The following is a 14,930-nucleotide window of genomic DNA, read 5'->3' on the forward strand; positions in this document are numbered from 1 at the left end:
ATGATTCTTTCTTGATGCATTATGTGTCACTAATCTTAAGCCACACATTGATTCCTTTGAAACTGATGAAAATAATATAAATATACAATGAATATAATTATATATAATATGCTATATTTCAGGACGGCTTTCTAACTCACATGTCAAATGTATTTTCTTATTAAATTTATCAAGGCAACACCTTCAAAATAACAAAAAAAAAACCTTACAAGCAATATCTCATTTTTCTTTTTTTCTCTACCAAATTGAATGGAACACATAAATAGAATCATAGCTACATACCTAACATATGTAAAGACAGATTCAAATCTGCTTATAGGTAAGAGAGGGATTCCTATATAGTTTACATAGGTTGATGCTCTGATAAAGCTTGGAATGAACATAAATAACTGTATAAACAGGTTGATGTGGCCAGGTGGCAAGTAGAGATGAAAAGTGAGCAAAAGGAAAAAAGTAGAGATGACATGGGGGTGGACTAGATAAAGAGAATGGGAGCTGGTGAGGGGACACAATGGCTTCCAGACATTCTGGGTTTCCTACCTGGCTGTTCCTGTACTGGCTCCTGCAGAACTACAGTAGCCGATTCTCCATATGCCAAAGATAGGTATTCTTCTATGTCACTGTCTCGAAGAAGTTCCGCTCCTGATCCATCAGCATAAATGACAAAAAACCTATTTGAAGCAATAAAATCAAATAACTTAAAGTATTTCATTAAAATGCTCCTTAAACTTGGAATTTAAAAAAGAAGTCAGAGGTGCCTGGGTGGCTCAGTCGGGTAAGCATCTGCCTTCAACTCAGGTCATGATCCTAGGGTCCTGGAATCGAGTCCCGTGGCAGGCTCCTTGCTAAGCAGGGATTCTGTTTCTTTTCCCTCTGCCTTCCCACTGCTTGTGCTCTTTCTCTCAAATAAGTGAATAATCCTTAAAAAAATAAAAGTCATGGGATTATTTTTATCATATTACCTGGGCACGTGTTCACCATAGATTTGCAGATGGTTCTTACAAAGGTGAGTAGCTGATAAAGTATCATAGCCTTCAGCTTTTTCATTTAAATCATTTTCTAAATTGTTTTCAGGTACCATAGTTGATGTGCTACCATCAGCCATAACCTGAGGGAGAAGGTATATATAAGCAACTAAAAGAAAAGAAATGTCATAAAGCTTACATTTCCCATTTGAAAAGGCATGTGGTCTTTTGGTATATTCAGAAAATCAGAGATATTTATTTCCACGGTAATATTCACTAAGTACAGCTGGCATTAATAAAAGCGAAAACCCAGTAGCACATGTCTACTTACAAACTACACCTAGATTGTGAATACAAACCAGAAGACAAACCAGAATATATTCAGAGGAAAGCAACAAGACTAGCTAGGGACTCCAGATCTTACCTTCTGAGCATTAATTTAAGGAACTGGGAATTTAAACATTGAGGAAAGGCTACTCATGTGATAGTTGTCTTGAAATATTAAGGAAGTGATAGTGTGGAAGAAGTTTATATTCTGTGATTGCAAGTGCAGAATCAGGATTCGTGAGACTAAATCTTTAGTATCAGCGTGAGATGTGGTATCAGCATGAGAAGAAATATTTTAACTATTACTACTATTTAGATATGGCATGGATCTCTCCAGAAAGGAGTGTGGTTTAGGCTGAAAGACCACTGAAGGGGATGTCTAAGAAGAGCATCAATGCCTAGAAGAATGCTTGGCCTAAATGTCCCATGTGTTGAAACCTAGGGAGTTTAGGGCCTTAAGGTTCAATTTCAATTCACTATAAATTGAAATTTGTTAGCAGCCTGAACTCGTGCTGGGAAGAGTCTTATTTGTTTAGCACCAACAAACAAACAAACAAACAAGAAACCCACCAAGTAGGATCAGGCCTAGTCTGCATACCAAACCAAAGTTGGGGACTCTGTGCTATGGTTCCAAATCTGAAGAACAACTTCACCACCTACTACACAAACTTCTGCTGTTGGGTGAGGAGTGAAAACAAGGAGAAATGCTTAGAGCAGGGGTTGACAAACCAGTTTTTTTGTCAAGGACCAGAAAGTAAATATTTTAGGATTTGTAGGCCATATAGTCTCTGTTGTAACTATTTGAGTCTGCTATTATATGCAAAAGCAACCACAGACAAATGAGCATGGCTGTGTTCCAATAAAACTATATAATGACTTTAACATTTGAATTTCCTATAACTTTTATGTGTCATGAAATATTCTCCTTTTGAGTTTTTACAACCATTTAAAAATCTAAAAGCTATTTTTAGCTCATGGGCCTATATGAACAGGTGGCCATGGTTTGCCAGCTTTTGGCCTGGATGTAAGAGGATGGTTGTGGGACTGAAGAACAGAGAAACAGAAGATAAAGCTCTATTATCTAAGAGCTAAGCACCTCTCCCACCTTCCCATCTTCAACCCTTCTAGAACCCTCACTGATTTATATTTCTTACCATAGATTTTCTTCCTAGTCAAACTGGTTCTCCCTTTAACCTGGATACAGACCATTCTTATATCTTATATTTCTTTTTGTTGGCATTATTTACAAATGTCTAGTAATGCTTCTTTCCTTCCATTCTAATTCTGTATTTTGGCTTTAACATTTCTACCATCCCAACAGTTGTTAGACCTTCTATTCCCTTGGAAGTATGCTTGAGAAGCAAAAATATTGACATTGATTACTGCTCATGCAAAGTATATCTGCAGTAAGTAGATAACTGATCCCCAGGCAGCTAAGGTATAAAGCTGCATGGAACCTTTTAAGTGTGAAATATCTTTAAAAAAAAAAAAAAGCCCCAGCCTCTCTCTCCATACTAAGTATGCACTTTACCTGAAAGGTATTTCCCTCAGGATCTAGGACCTCACAGATAACCTCCGATGTGTGCTTCATGATGTACCTGCTAGCTCTTAGCTGCTCACGTTTTTGGAAAGGGTGGTATATATCACTGCTTGTTTCATGACAATATGTAGCTGAACAATCCCTATCAATGTGAAGGCAGCCTGTGTTTGGAGGTAACACCTGGAAGGGTAACAGAAAGAGAGAAATTATATTTAAAATGTCTTGTTCAATATGATGGATTTGGAAAATCATTTTGAGGAAAAAAACTATACATAGATCTCAGCCACAAACTGTTTTTTCCAGGAAAAAGACATTAACCAAAAGAGGGCTTCAGCTTTGGGAAGGGGGCTCTCTGATAAAGAGGCAAACTGAATAATTAGGATGTAATTTCTGAGACCCCTGAGTGACTCAGTGGTTAAGCGTCTGCACTTTGGCTCAGGGTGTGATCCCAGTCCAGGGATCGAGTTCCACATCAGGCTTCCTGCAGGGAGCCTACTTCTCCCTCTGTCTATGTCTCTGCCTCTCTCATCTTTCATGAATAAATAAAATATATTTTTTAAAACGACGTAATTCCTTTTGTATTATCATAATTTATCTTTTTTTAATAATAAATTTATTTTTTATTGGTGTTCAATTTGCCAGCATAATTTATCTACTCAGTTTAATATCTTTTCCAAGTAATTGCCTTGTGCCTTCTTATGTCAGATATTTAAGATAATAAAAATGCATTTTAATGGAAGTAAACACACTCATCTCTGTTAAAAATGTTTGGAATCCTTCACGGTTTTGGGCAAAAAGTATCTCAAACAGTTAGAAGCTATGGGATAAATGCTTTTATGAGCTTTTTTTTTAAATTTATTTATGATAGTCAGAGAGAGAGAGAGGCAGAGACACAGGCAGAGGGAGAAGCAGGTTCCATGCACCGGGAGCCTGACGTGGGATTTGATCCCGGGTCTCCAGGATCGCACCCTGGGCCAAAGGCAGGCGCCAAACCGCTGCGCCACCCAGGGATCCCTTTTATGAGCTTTTATTTGTTTCGATTCCTCTGGTGGCTAACAGAGTCCCTAAGTATTAGTTTTCATATAATGACTTTGGTTCAGATAGACTCATTTTTGAGACGTAATTCATATAACATGAAATGTACATTCAGTGGATTTATCACTAATTTCAGAATATTTCCATCATCCCCAAAAGAAACCCTGATGCCATGAGCAGTCACCCTGCATCAGTCCTGCCCCTAGCAACCAGTGATCAGCTATCTCTATGGATTTGAATATTCTAGATTTCGTACAGATGAAAGCATGCAGTATGAGGCCTTTTGTGAAATATTTTCAAGATTTACCAATGTTGTAGTATGTATCAATACTACATAAAATATTATGTATCTTGGTTACTGATAAATAAATTCCTAATAAAGAATGCTTTATTCTTTTCCATAATATTCCATTGTATAGATATATCAAATTTTGTCTATTTATGAGTTGATGGACATGTGTAAGTTATTTTCATAATCTTGCTAATATTAACAATGCTAGCAACATATGTATACAAATTTTTGAGTGGATGTGTGTACTAATTTTCCTGAAATACCTACCTAGGAGTAGAATTGCTGGGTTATATGATAACTCTATTTGTAACTTTTTGAGGAACTACCAAACTGTTTTCCAAAATGATTGCACCATTATACTTTCCTATCAGCAATGTATGAGTGTTCCAATTTCTCCACATCATCACTATACTTGTTATTTTCTGTCTTTTTTATTCTAGTTATTTTAGTGGGTGGGAAGTGGTATCTCATAGTTTAATTTGCAATTCCCTAATGGCTAATGATGTTGAGTATTTTTTCATGTACTTATTTGTCATTTATATAACTACTTTGGAGAAATGTCTATTCAAATACTTGCTCATTTAAAAAAATGGGTTATCAGTCTTCATTGTTGAGCTGTAGTAGTTCTTTATATGTTCTGAATACTAGAATGTTATCATATATATGATTTACAAATAATATCTTCCATTCTGTAGGTTGTCTATTCACTTTCTGGGTGGTGTTTTTTTAAAGCACAAAATTTCCTCATCTCAACAAAGTTTTGCTTTTGGTGTCATCTAAGAAATCATTGCCAGATTCAAGGACATGAAGATTGGCACTATGTTTTCTTTTAAGAAGTTTATTGTTTGAGAGCTTTTACAATTAAGTCCTTCTGCTTTTGAGCTATTTCTGTGTATAGTTTGAGATACAAATTCAACTTTATTCACCATTTGTTGAAAGATTATTCTTGCCCTCATTAAATTAGCATGGCATGCTTATAAAAAATTTATTGACGACAGGTTGATAATAAATGAACACTTAGTTCTATTCTATTGATCGATATGCCTATCTTTTTTATCTCATACCACACTGTCTTAATTACTGTAGCTTTCTAGCAAGTTTTGAAATTGGGAAGTGTGAGTCATCTAAGTTTGTTATTTTTCAAGATTGTTTGGGCTATTTGGAGTACTTCGAATTTACGTAAGATTTTCGGTATCAGGTTATCAATTTTTGCACAGAAAGGGCAGCCAGGATGATGATAAAGAATGTAGGGAATACTGCCATTTTAAGAATATTAAGTCTTCCATAAACTTAATATGTGATATTGCCTATTAGGTCTTCTTTAATTTCTTTCAGTGATATCTTGTAGTTTTCAGTGCATAAGTCTTATACCTATTAAATTTATTTCTGGGTATTTTATTCATTTTTACAATCTGCATTACCCATCCCCCACTCACCTTTCCTCTAGTAAACATCAGTTTGTTCTCTATGTTTAGGAGTCTGTTTCTTGGTTTGTCACTCTTTTTTTTTCCCTTTCTGTATTTGTCTCTTAAATTTCACATATGGGTGAAATCATATGGTATTTTCTGTTCTCTGACTGACTTATTTCACTTAGTATTATACTCTCTAGATCCATCCATGTTGTTGCAGATGGCAATATTTCATTCTTTTTTATGGCTGAGTAATATTCTATTGTAAATATACCATATCTTCTTTACTCACTCATTTATCAATGGACACTGGAGCTGCTTCCATAATTTGGCTATTGTAAACAATGCTGCAATAAACTTAGAGATGCATATATCTTTCCAAGTCAGGGGTGTTGTATTCTTTGGGTAAATACTCAGTAATGCCATTACTGAATCATAAGTCAGTTCTGGATCATAAGCTAGTTCTATTTTTAACTTTTTGAGAAACCTCCATACTGCTTTCCACAGTGTCTATTCCAGTTTGAATTTCCACCAACAGTATAAAGTGTCCCTTTTCCTCTGCATCCTTGCCAACACTTGTTACTTCTCATATTATTGATTTTAGCTATTCTGACAAGTGTGAGGTGATAACTCATTGTAGTTTTGATTTGTATTTCCCTAATAACTAGTGATGTTGAAAATCTTTTCATGTGTGTATTGGCCATCTGTATGTCTTCTTTGGAAAAGTGTTCATGTCTTCTGCCCATTTTTAATTGGATTATTTATTTTGTGCGTGTGTTGAGTTGTGTAAGTTCTTTATATATTTTGGATACTAATCCTTTATCAGACATACTTTTGAAAATATCTTCTCCCATTCAGTTGATTTTCCTTTAGTTTTTTGTTGATTGTTTCCTTCACTGTACAGAAAGAATTTTGATATTATCCCAACAATTTATTTTTGCTTTTGTTTCCCTTGCTCCAGAAAACATATCTTAAGAAATGTTTCTATAGCCAATGTCAGAGAAATTACTACCTGTGCCCTCTTCTAGGATTTTTATGGTTTCAGGTCTCACATTTAGGTCTTTAATACATTTTTAGTTCATTTTTGTATATAGTCTAAGAACGTAGTTGTGTTTCATTCTTTTGCATGTAGCTGTCCAGTTTTCCCAACACCATTTGTTGAAGAGAAATATTTTATTCCTTTTGATGCTACTTTATTTTATTTTTTTTTATATTTTTTTAAATTTTTCTTTATTTATGATACGCACACAGTGAGAGAGAGAGAGAGAGGCAGAGACACAGGCAGAGGGAGAAGCAGGCTCCATGCACCGGGAGCCCGACGTGGGATTCGATCCCGGGTCTCCAGGATCGCGTCCTGGGCCAAAGGCAGGCGCCAAACCACTGCGCCACCCAGGGATCCCCTTGATGCTACTTTAAATGGATTGTTTTCTTAATTTCAATTTTGGATTGCTCATTCTTAATGTAGAAAAATACAACTGACTTTTTTATATTGATTTTACATCTTTTAATCTTGTTGAACTTTTTAATTAGTTCTAATAGTGTGTGGGTATGTGTGTGTATATGTATTCCTGGTACATTGCATCCTTAGGATCTTCTAAATACACTTATATCATCTGTACAAAAAAGAGATAGTTTTACTTTTTCCTTTCCCATCTATTTGCATATTATTTATTTTATTGTATGTTTGTCCTGGTTAGACCCTTCAGTACAATGCTGAGTTGGAAGGATGAGAGCAAACATTCATGTCCTATGCCCAATCTTAGGGGGAAAGCTTTTGGTCTTTTACCAATAAGAATGCTGTTTATGAGCTGTAGGCTTTTTTTGTTTTTGTTTTGTTCCTTAGTTTTTTTGGGTTTTCTTGTAGATGCCCTTTATGAGGTTGAAGTTCCATCTATTACTAGTATATTAAGTTGTTTTTTTTTTTAATCATGAAAGGGTGTTGAATTCTGTCAAATGCTTTCCTGTCAAATTGTACAGATAACCATTAGGTTTCTTTCCATTATTCTATTAATATAGTATATTATATTGATTGATTTTTGCATCCTGAACCAATCTTTAATTCATAGGATAAATCCCACTTGGTGACCATGTATAATCCTTTTTACATGTTGCTGGATACAGCTAGCATTTTCTTGAGGATTTTTATCTATCTTCATAAGAGATATTGGTCTGTGGTTTTCTTGTGATGACTTTGGTTGTGGCATCAGGGTAATAATGGCCTGATAGAATTGGTTGGAAAGTTTTCCCTCCTCTTCTATATATTGGAAGAGTTTGTGAAAATTATTCAATGTTAATTCTTCCACAAATGTTGGTAGAATTTACCAGTGAAGCCATCTGAGCCTGGGCTTTTCTGTGTGCTACATTTTAAAATTACCAATTCAATCTCTACTTCTTATAAGTCAATTCTGATATTTTGGTTTTTCTTGATTCAGATTTGGAAGTTTGTATCATTCTGGAAATTTATTCATTTCATCTATGGTATCTAATCTGTTGATAATCATAGTATTTCCTTACAATTATTTTCATTTTTGTAAGATTGGTAAAATGTGGCTCTTTCATTCCTAATTCTAGTAATTTGAGTCTCCCCCCTTTCCTTCCCTTCCTCTCTCTGTGTCTCTATCTTGCTAAAAGTATGTCAATTTTGGGGATCCCTGGGTGGCTCAGCGGTTTAGCGTCACCTTCCGCCCAGGGCGTGATCCTGGAGACCCACATGCCAGACTCCCGGCGTGGAGCCTGCCTCTCTCTCTCTCTGTGTGTGTGTTTCTCTCATGAATAAATAAATAAATAAATAAATAAAATCTTAAAACAAAAAAGTTTGTCAATTTTGTTGATCTTTTCAAAGAAACAACTTCTGGTTTTGTTGACTATTTTCTATTCTGTCTTTTATTTATTTCTATTATGGTCTATTATTCACTTCTATATTTTTGCAGTGGTTTTAGTTTGCCTTCTGTTTACTAGTTTCTTAGGGTAGAAAGCTAGATTATTTATTTGAAATCTTATTTTATAATATACTCATTTAGGCAATATAAAACTAGAAATTTTCCTTTATGCATTGCTTTTGCACTGCTCCATAATTTTTTTTATATTAAAGATTTTATTTTCAGTCATCTCAAAGCAATTTCCTTGTGATTTCTTCTCTGTGTTAATTTTCACATATTTGTGGATTTCCCAAACATCTTTCTGTTTACTGATTTTTAATCTAATTCCATGGTGGTGGTAGAACATATTTTGTATGGTTTTGATCCTTTTAAATCTACAGAGACTTTTTTTGTGATATAATAAATAGTCTTTCCTGGAAAATGTTCCATGTGTACTTGAGAATAATGTGTTTTGTTGTTGATGAGTGTTCTATAGATGTCTAGTAGGTCTTGTTGTGTTATGCTGCTGTTTAAGTCTTTGATTACTCACTTTTATTCTTTATTGTTCTATCCATTACTGAAAATGGGCTACTGAAGTCTCCAAATATTATTGTTGAATTATCTGTTTCTCCTTTTAACCATGACAGTTTTTACTATTTAAATCTACTTTTTATCCCCCTTCAATTCTGAGCTCAGATCAAGTGTAGAAGCCTTTATAGCTGTAAAGGTCAGTAGTAAAACCTATTTATCATTGCTCAGAACTCAATAGTCTCATATACACACATCTCCCCTCTCCTCTCACCAATCTCATTCATCAAGGCCTCAGTTATACATGGTCACCTTTATACACACACACACACACACACACACACACACATACATACACACACACCTCCAGACATAAGCCCTATTGTTTTAAATTTCTTTTGCATCTCAGAACTAGAGATCATGCATCAGGTAGATTGGAAGATTCTTCTGATGCTCATTTTTGGTCATTTTCATCATTGATCCCCTTCAGTTAGAGAGAGCAGATCTCAGAGAAAAAAACTGGACATTTGTGTAATACACAACCCTGGAAATACTCATGTGTTTGGGACATATTGTTAGGTGCTTAATATGCTTATAATTGTTATGTTTTCTTGATGGAGTAATCCTTTTATCATTATAACATAACTTCTTTGTCTCTGGTAATATTTTGGTGTAAAATCTATTTTGTCTGAATTAGTATAGCTACTCCAGTTCTTTTTCAATTCCTTATTGCAGGTCTATCTATTTTCATCCTTTTCCCTTCAACCTATTTGTGTCTTTGACCATATAAGTGTATCTCTTGTCAACAGCATATATGTGGATCATGTTTTTTAATCCATTCTTCCAATATCTGCTTTCTATTGGATTGTTTAGTCCATTTATATTTAATGTAATTACTAAGGTCAGTTTTACATCTTCCAATTTTTTATTTGTTCTCTATATGGTTTATGCTTCTTTTCCTCCTCTTTTAATTCATTACTGTCTTCTTTTGTTTTAAATAGACATTTTTAGTGTGCCATTTTAGTTCCCTTGTTTCTTCTTTTTTTTGGGGGGGAGGGCAGAAAAAAAATCCAAAATTTATTCTCCAACAAGACAGACAGCATTAACAGGTAAAACCATAGGGTTTTCTCCACAGATCATACATTCACACGGGCATGATTTGCTTAACAGGGAGAAAGGCTCTTGTGTGCTCTCTCCCTTGTTTCTTTTACTATATATTTTTTCAGTTATTAGAGTTGCCTAAAGATCACAAAAAATGTCTTATAACCATCTAGATTGAATTAATAACTTAATTTCAATATTATACAAAATCTTTGCTCCTATTTGGCTCCATTTCTTCCCTCTGACTGTGTTATTATTATAAAAATTACATCTTTATACATTATAAGCACATATTCCTTGGAATCTAGAAAGCCAAATTCATGTGCAGGACTGTATGCATGACCAGAAAAGAACTCTGAAAGTCCTAATTTTTCACTCTTGCTGATCAAAAGAATCTGCATAAGCAGGGAGTGAAGGCTAAGTAGAGTTATAAACTTCCAGCTAGATCACTGAAAAAAATACCCCACTATGCAAACAGAGCCCTCAATAGAGGATGATTCCAAGGAATATGTCAGAGCTTTTCATAGCCTTACACAGGTTTCTGTTCCCCAGCTGTTCCTTTTAATTTTTTGTTCACCCTCTTGTTTGTTATTGCCACCTCAGGCAGCTGTAATGTTAAATAATCACCTCTGTTTGGGGAAAAGTCTGTAGTGAGTGAGCTCAGAGTCAGATAAAATAAAGATAACCCTGCCAATGGGGTTTCCAGGGAACTGCCAAATAGGTCAACCATGACAATATTTTGTGATAAAACTTTTGAAGAGCTCTAAATCTATCCTTCCTCTTTCATTGTTTGCTGGATGCTGGTTTTCATTGCTATCATGAATGTGAAGATGTTGATTCTCAAGGCTACCATGAAGTTGGGGAGGGGAGGGAGATATGGCAAGTGAAATCACTGTGAATCTTGCTGTACATCCTGAGATTGAGTCTTTTCCTTTTTCTTTTTTTTTTCTGATTGTTGAAATCCTTTGGTTGATTTCCAGAGTTCTGAAAAAGTTGATTTTGACAATATTTTCAGTTTTCTAGTTGTCTTTATGGACTAGTGTATTTTTGGAGGCCTTTACACCATTTTTCTGGAAGGGTCTCATACTGACTATGCACCATTGCGCAGGCCCAGAGAACCGCATTGGAGCTTGTCTAATTCTGAGACTTTTCTGTGGTTTCAGACACATTTTAGAGTAGGTTCTGGTGGATGATTAAATTTGTGACTTTCCTGGCCTCCAAAAGTCCTCATCAAAATGGACCCAAACTGTCAGATTAACTATAACTTACTGAAAGCTTCTCTGGACAGAAAAAGATGTCCTGTAATATCCACTGCCATACCATAAAACAAGTGAAGTAGAAATGCCAATGTAGAAATGCCAAAAGTAAACCTGATAAACAAGATGTGCCTTTCTTTCTAGGAAGTGAACCTGGAGAAACATCTATGCTGAAGCCTAGAGACTCAACATGTCAAATATAGTGATGAACCACATTTTCTGCTAGAGATTGTTCTTGATTAACCTGATAGCTAGTAAGCAAATAGAATTTCCATGATTTTACATTCTCATATTTTACATACGCTGCTCAAAGTTTACTATAAAATTTGCCTCTTCTAACTGATTTCACCTACTGAGTAGAGGATATAACCACATTCCATTATAAGGTGTTTGTTTATGTACTGCTAACAAAGACAAGGACTCTTAAAGTCCTTTTACCAAAGTATTCTTATAAATCCATATTACATTTCTGTATCTTCCCCAAAGGAACCATTTAGGCTGGATCATACTGGCATAGAAGAGTCTGACTACTCTTTCAGAAGCTTGTTCTAACACACACACACACACACACACACACACACACACATTTTTTTTCCTCAGAAAGACGATAGGTTTCCTGATCTAAGGAAACTAGACTCCTAGAATGAGGGACACAGGAAGGTTTTCCATGGGAAATAATAGACCCATTATTTGTCATTTTATCTTCCTGAAACCCTCTAGCTAGGTGGATGGTTTCAACCTACTTGTGACACATTATAGACATAGAGGATAACAACTATTATACCTGCCTTCTATTTGATGTCTTGGTTAATCTTTTTAGTGATATATATATATATATACACATATATATGTATGTATATATATACATACATATATACATATATGTATGTATGTGTATATATATATATATATATATATATATATATATCATAAAATCCAGCCTTACTCATCATACTGCCCATTGTCCTCATGCTGGTGAGTGAGAAAATGATGATCAACCAATAGGGGATGGGGAATAGGTATTTTTGAATGCCATCTTTCCGTGCTATACAACTATAGAACTATAATAGTTGTTGGTAATTTTATTTGTGGAGTTTTGTTGTTTTCTTTCCAGTTGGAAACTAAGGTCTGGGTGTTTCTCAATCAGGAGCAATCAACCTTCCAATCCTTTCTTGCGCTTTGTTTTGGGAGATTGGGCAAATCTGGAAGGAACAGTGGCTACACAATAGTGGCAGACACTGGATGTCTCTAAATTGGATCTCTTTTCTGTTTGTGTCTCTTTCTCCAGTGGCAAGTGTTATTGGTTCTAAAATTCCTTTGCCCTCATAATTGTAACCATTAGAGTTTGGGACTATGATAAAAACAAGGCAAAAACAGGCCTCATCACAGAATTTTAGGGGATTCTCATGACATCTGGTAGCAAACATGGTACTAGAATATGGATGCTGCCAATCTCCTGAAAAAAAATTGACATTCTAAATATTGTAGAAGAAAAATAGCACCCCTTAGCCAACTGCTACATTTCACAATCATGTCTCACTTTCAGCACCTGCCTTGCTCCATAACAATCTACACTGGAAGAAGAGGCAGTAAGATAACATTATTTCAAGGGATGGGATGGACAAACTGGCTTCAGCAGCTTTCACAGTAATAAATGTTTGTCAATGAGGTCTTTGTCCGTCATTTTCTGGTTTTGTGTGCTCAGTATCATGTGACATTGTATATGCTATCCTGGAACTTGTCTCTTCTCCGGTAAGTGGAAAGATGGAGGCAAATCCTTCCAAAGCTAAAGGGACTGCAGTCTGACACTAGGTGGTTGTGATTAATATGGAAATGTAGGAAGGTACAGGAGTCCCTAACAGAGCTTCTCCCTGAACCTTCAAAAACAAAGCTTTGCAAGCTGCCTTCCTAGGACCACACAGATCATATACTCCCTCCCATCCTGGGGACACTAGGTAGAGTGGGGATGGACTGGATATGGGAAGGGTAGGAGAGTGTGAATAAGGACAGAGATGGCAGGAGGTGAAGCTTGTGTGGTAGGCACAGGACAGATCACATGAATGATTCTAACAGTGCCTGCCACCTACCACATAAAAGATCCCCAACAAATACATTCTAGTTTAAAATCTTAATCCATGGGGATCCCTGGGTAGCTCAGTGGTTTAGCGCCTGCCTTTGGCCCAGGGTGTGATCCTGGAGTCCCAGGATTGAGTCCCACATCAGGCTCCCTGCATGGAGCCTGCTTCTCCCTCTGCCTGTGTCTCTGCCTCTCTCTCTCTCTCTCTCTCTCTCTCTCTCTCTCTGCCTCATGAATGAATAAATAAATAAACTCTTTTAAAAAAATCTTAATCCAAAAATACCAAAGCATTGTAAGACAAGTAGGACAGTGTTTTTATGCAATGGGTTGTAAAAAGAAGGTGATTAAGTAAAAAGAGACTGAGAAGTGTGTTCTAAGAACATGAGACAAGAGGAACAACAGCTGTACATGGCAGGAATGTTCACCACCCCAAAGGAGTAGGTTTTCTTAGTTGAATGGACACTTATCTTTGGTGTTCCTCATTTTCCTCTAGACCCACCTGGTATTTTCCCTGTGGCTTTGCAATAATAGATGTCCCATCCCCAAAGGTGGCACAGCAGCTACTGTCCTCGCAGTTGGTGATGATAGTGGCATAGTGTGAGTTTTCTATCCGCATGCACTTCACCTGCCTGGTAACAGTTTGAGGATGTTCAGCTGCAAGCAAATGCAAGGTAAGCAGATCTGATGGAATGCACACATTGGGAAACACACCCACCTGCTGAGTTTTCTCCAGTCTTCTGGCTGCCTAGACCAGAAGTCAAGACCAAGTACTGAGAATTCACTCCACAGGGCTGATGTGTCGTCTACTCACTGTCAGTGCAGAGTAATTCTTGCAGAATAACTCTTCCTACCTCATTTAGTATGCTGTTTTGTTCTCCCTACTATATTTATTTTGAGAAATTGACGATACCCAGAAGAGCATGAAATATAATTTAATTATTCATATGCTCACCAATCAAAATGTATGCTTGTTAATATTTTGGAATATTTGTTTCAACATTTTTAATATGCATATAAGAGAACAATTACAGGTAAGTTGAAGTTCACTTTTCTCATTTCTGGGTTTATTCTCTTCTCTTGTAGTCCTCTTTTATCTGTTCTATAAATATATGTATCAAAAGTAATGTATAATCTTTTATGGCATTTAAATATGCATACATTATGTATTAGTGTATGTATCACTCTACACCTACTTTTTTCTACTTAACATTGCTTTGAGACCTTCATCTATCTTGATATACAGGTGTGGGGTATATGTTTGTATGTGTGTATACTTCATTCCTTTTAGCTACATAGAGTATTCCTTTGGAAGAATATTATATTGAATTTTATTTTTCTATTCTGATGGACATCTATTTATCAGCACTTTGATATTACACTTGATGTTGCAAGTATCACTCTGAACCTGTTTCCTTGTACAGATAGGTAAGAGTGTTATAAGAGTGTCTCTCTACATATACCCAGAAGTGGAGTAGTGCATCATATAATATGCACATTTTAAACTTATAGACATTTTAAAATTGCCCTCTCCAGTGGCTTTTT

The 14,930-nt window shown here is 35.8% G+C and overlaps 1 protein-coding gene and 2 non-coding genes across 3 annotated transcripts in view; all 3 read right to left on the bottom strand.

Annotated features, from left to right (window-relative positions):
• The window catches only part of SPAG17 (sperm associated antigen 17), a 199,027-nt gene that overhangs the window by 28,040 nt on the left and 156,057 nt on the right, over window positions 1-14,930 (bottom strand). The window contains exons 31-34 of the mRNA XM_055312171.1: window positions 13,888-14,042; window positions 2,824-3,012; window positions 963-1,108; window positions 541-671 (exon numbers count right to left, since the gene is read on the bottom strand). Of these exons, the coding sequence (XP_055168146.1) occupies window positions 541-671; window positions 963-1,108; window positions 2,824-3,012; window positions 13,888-14,042 (621 nt within the window). The remainder of the gene's footprint in view (window positions 1-540; window positions 672-962; window positions 1,109-2,823; window positions 3,013-13,887; window positions 14,043-14,930) is intronic.
• Window positions 9,114-9,183, bottom strand: LOC129501577 (small nucleolar RNA U2-30). The gene has a single exon (XR_008662766.1). It is a non-coding gene; the product is annotated as a small nucleolar RNA U2-30 (small nucleolar RNA).
• Window positions 9,358-9,436, bottom strand: LOC129501578 (small nucleolar RNA U2-19). Its single transcript, XR_008662767.1, has one exon. It is a non-coding gene; the product is annotated as a small nucleolar RNA U2-19 (small nucleolar RNA).

This window comes from Nyctereutes procyonoides, unplaced genomic scaffold, assembly GCF_905146905.1.
Source record: "Nyctereutes procyonoides isolate TBG_1078 unplaced genomic scaffold, NYPRO_anot_genome, whole genome shotgun sequence".
NCBI lineage: Eukaryota > Metazoa > Chordata > Mammalia > Carnivora > Canidae > Nyctereutes > Nyctereutes procyonoides.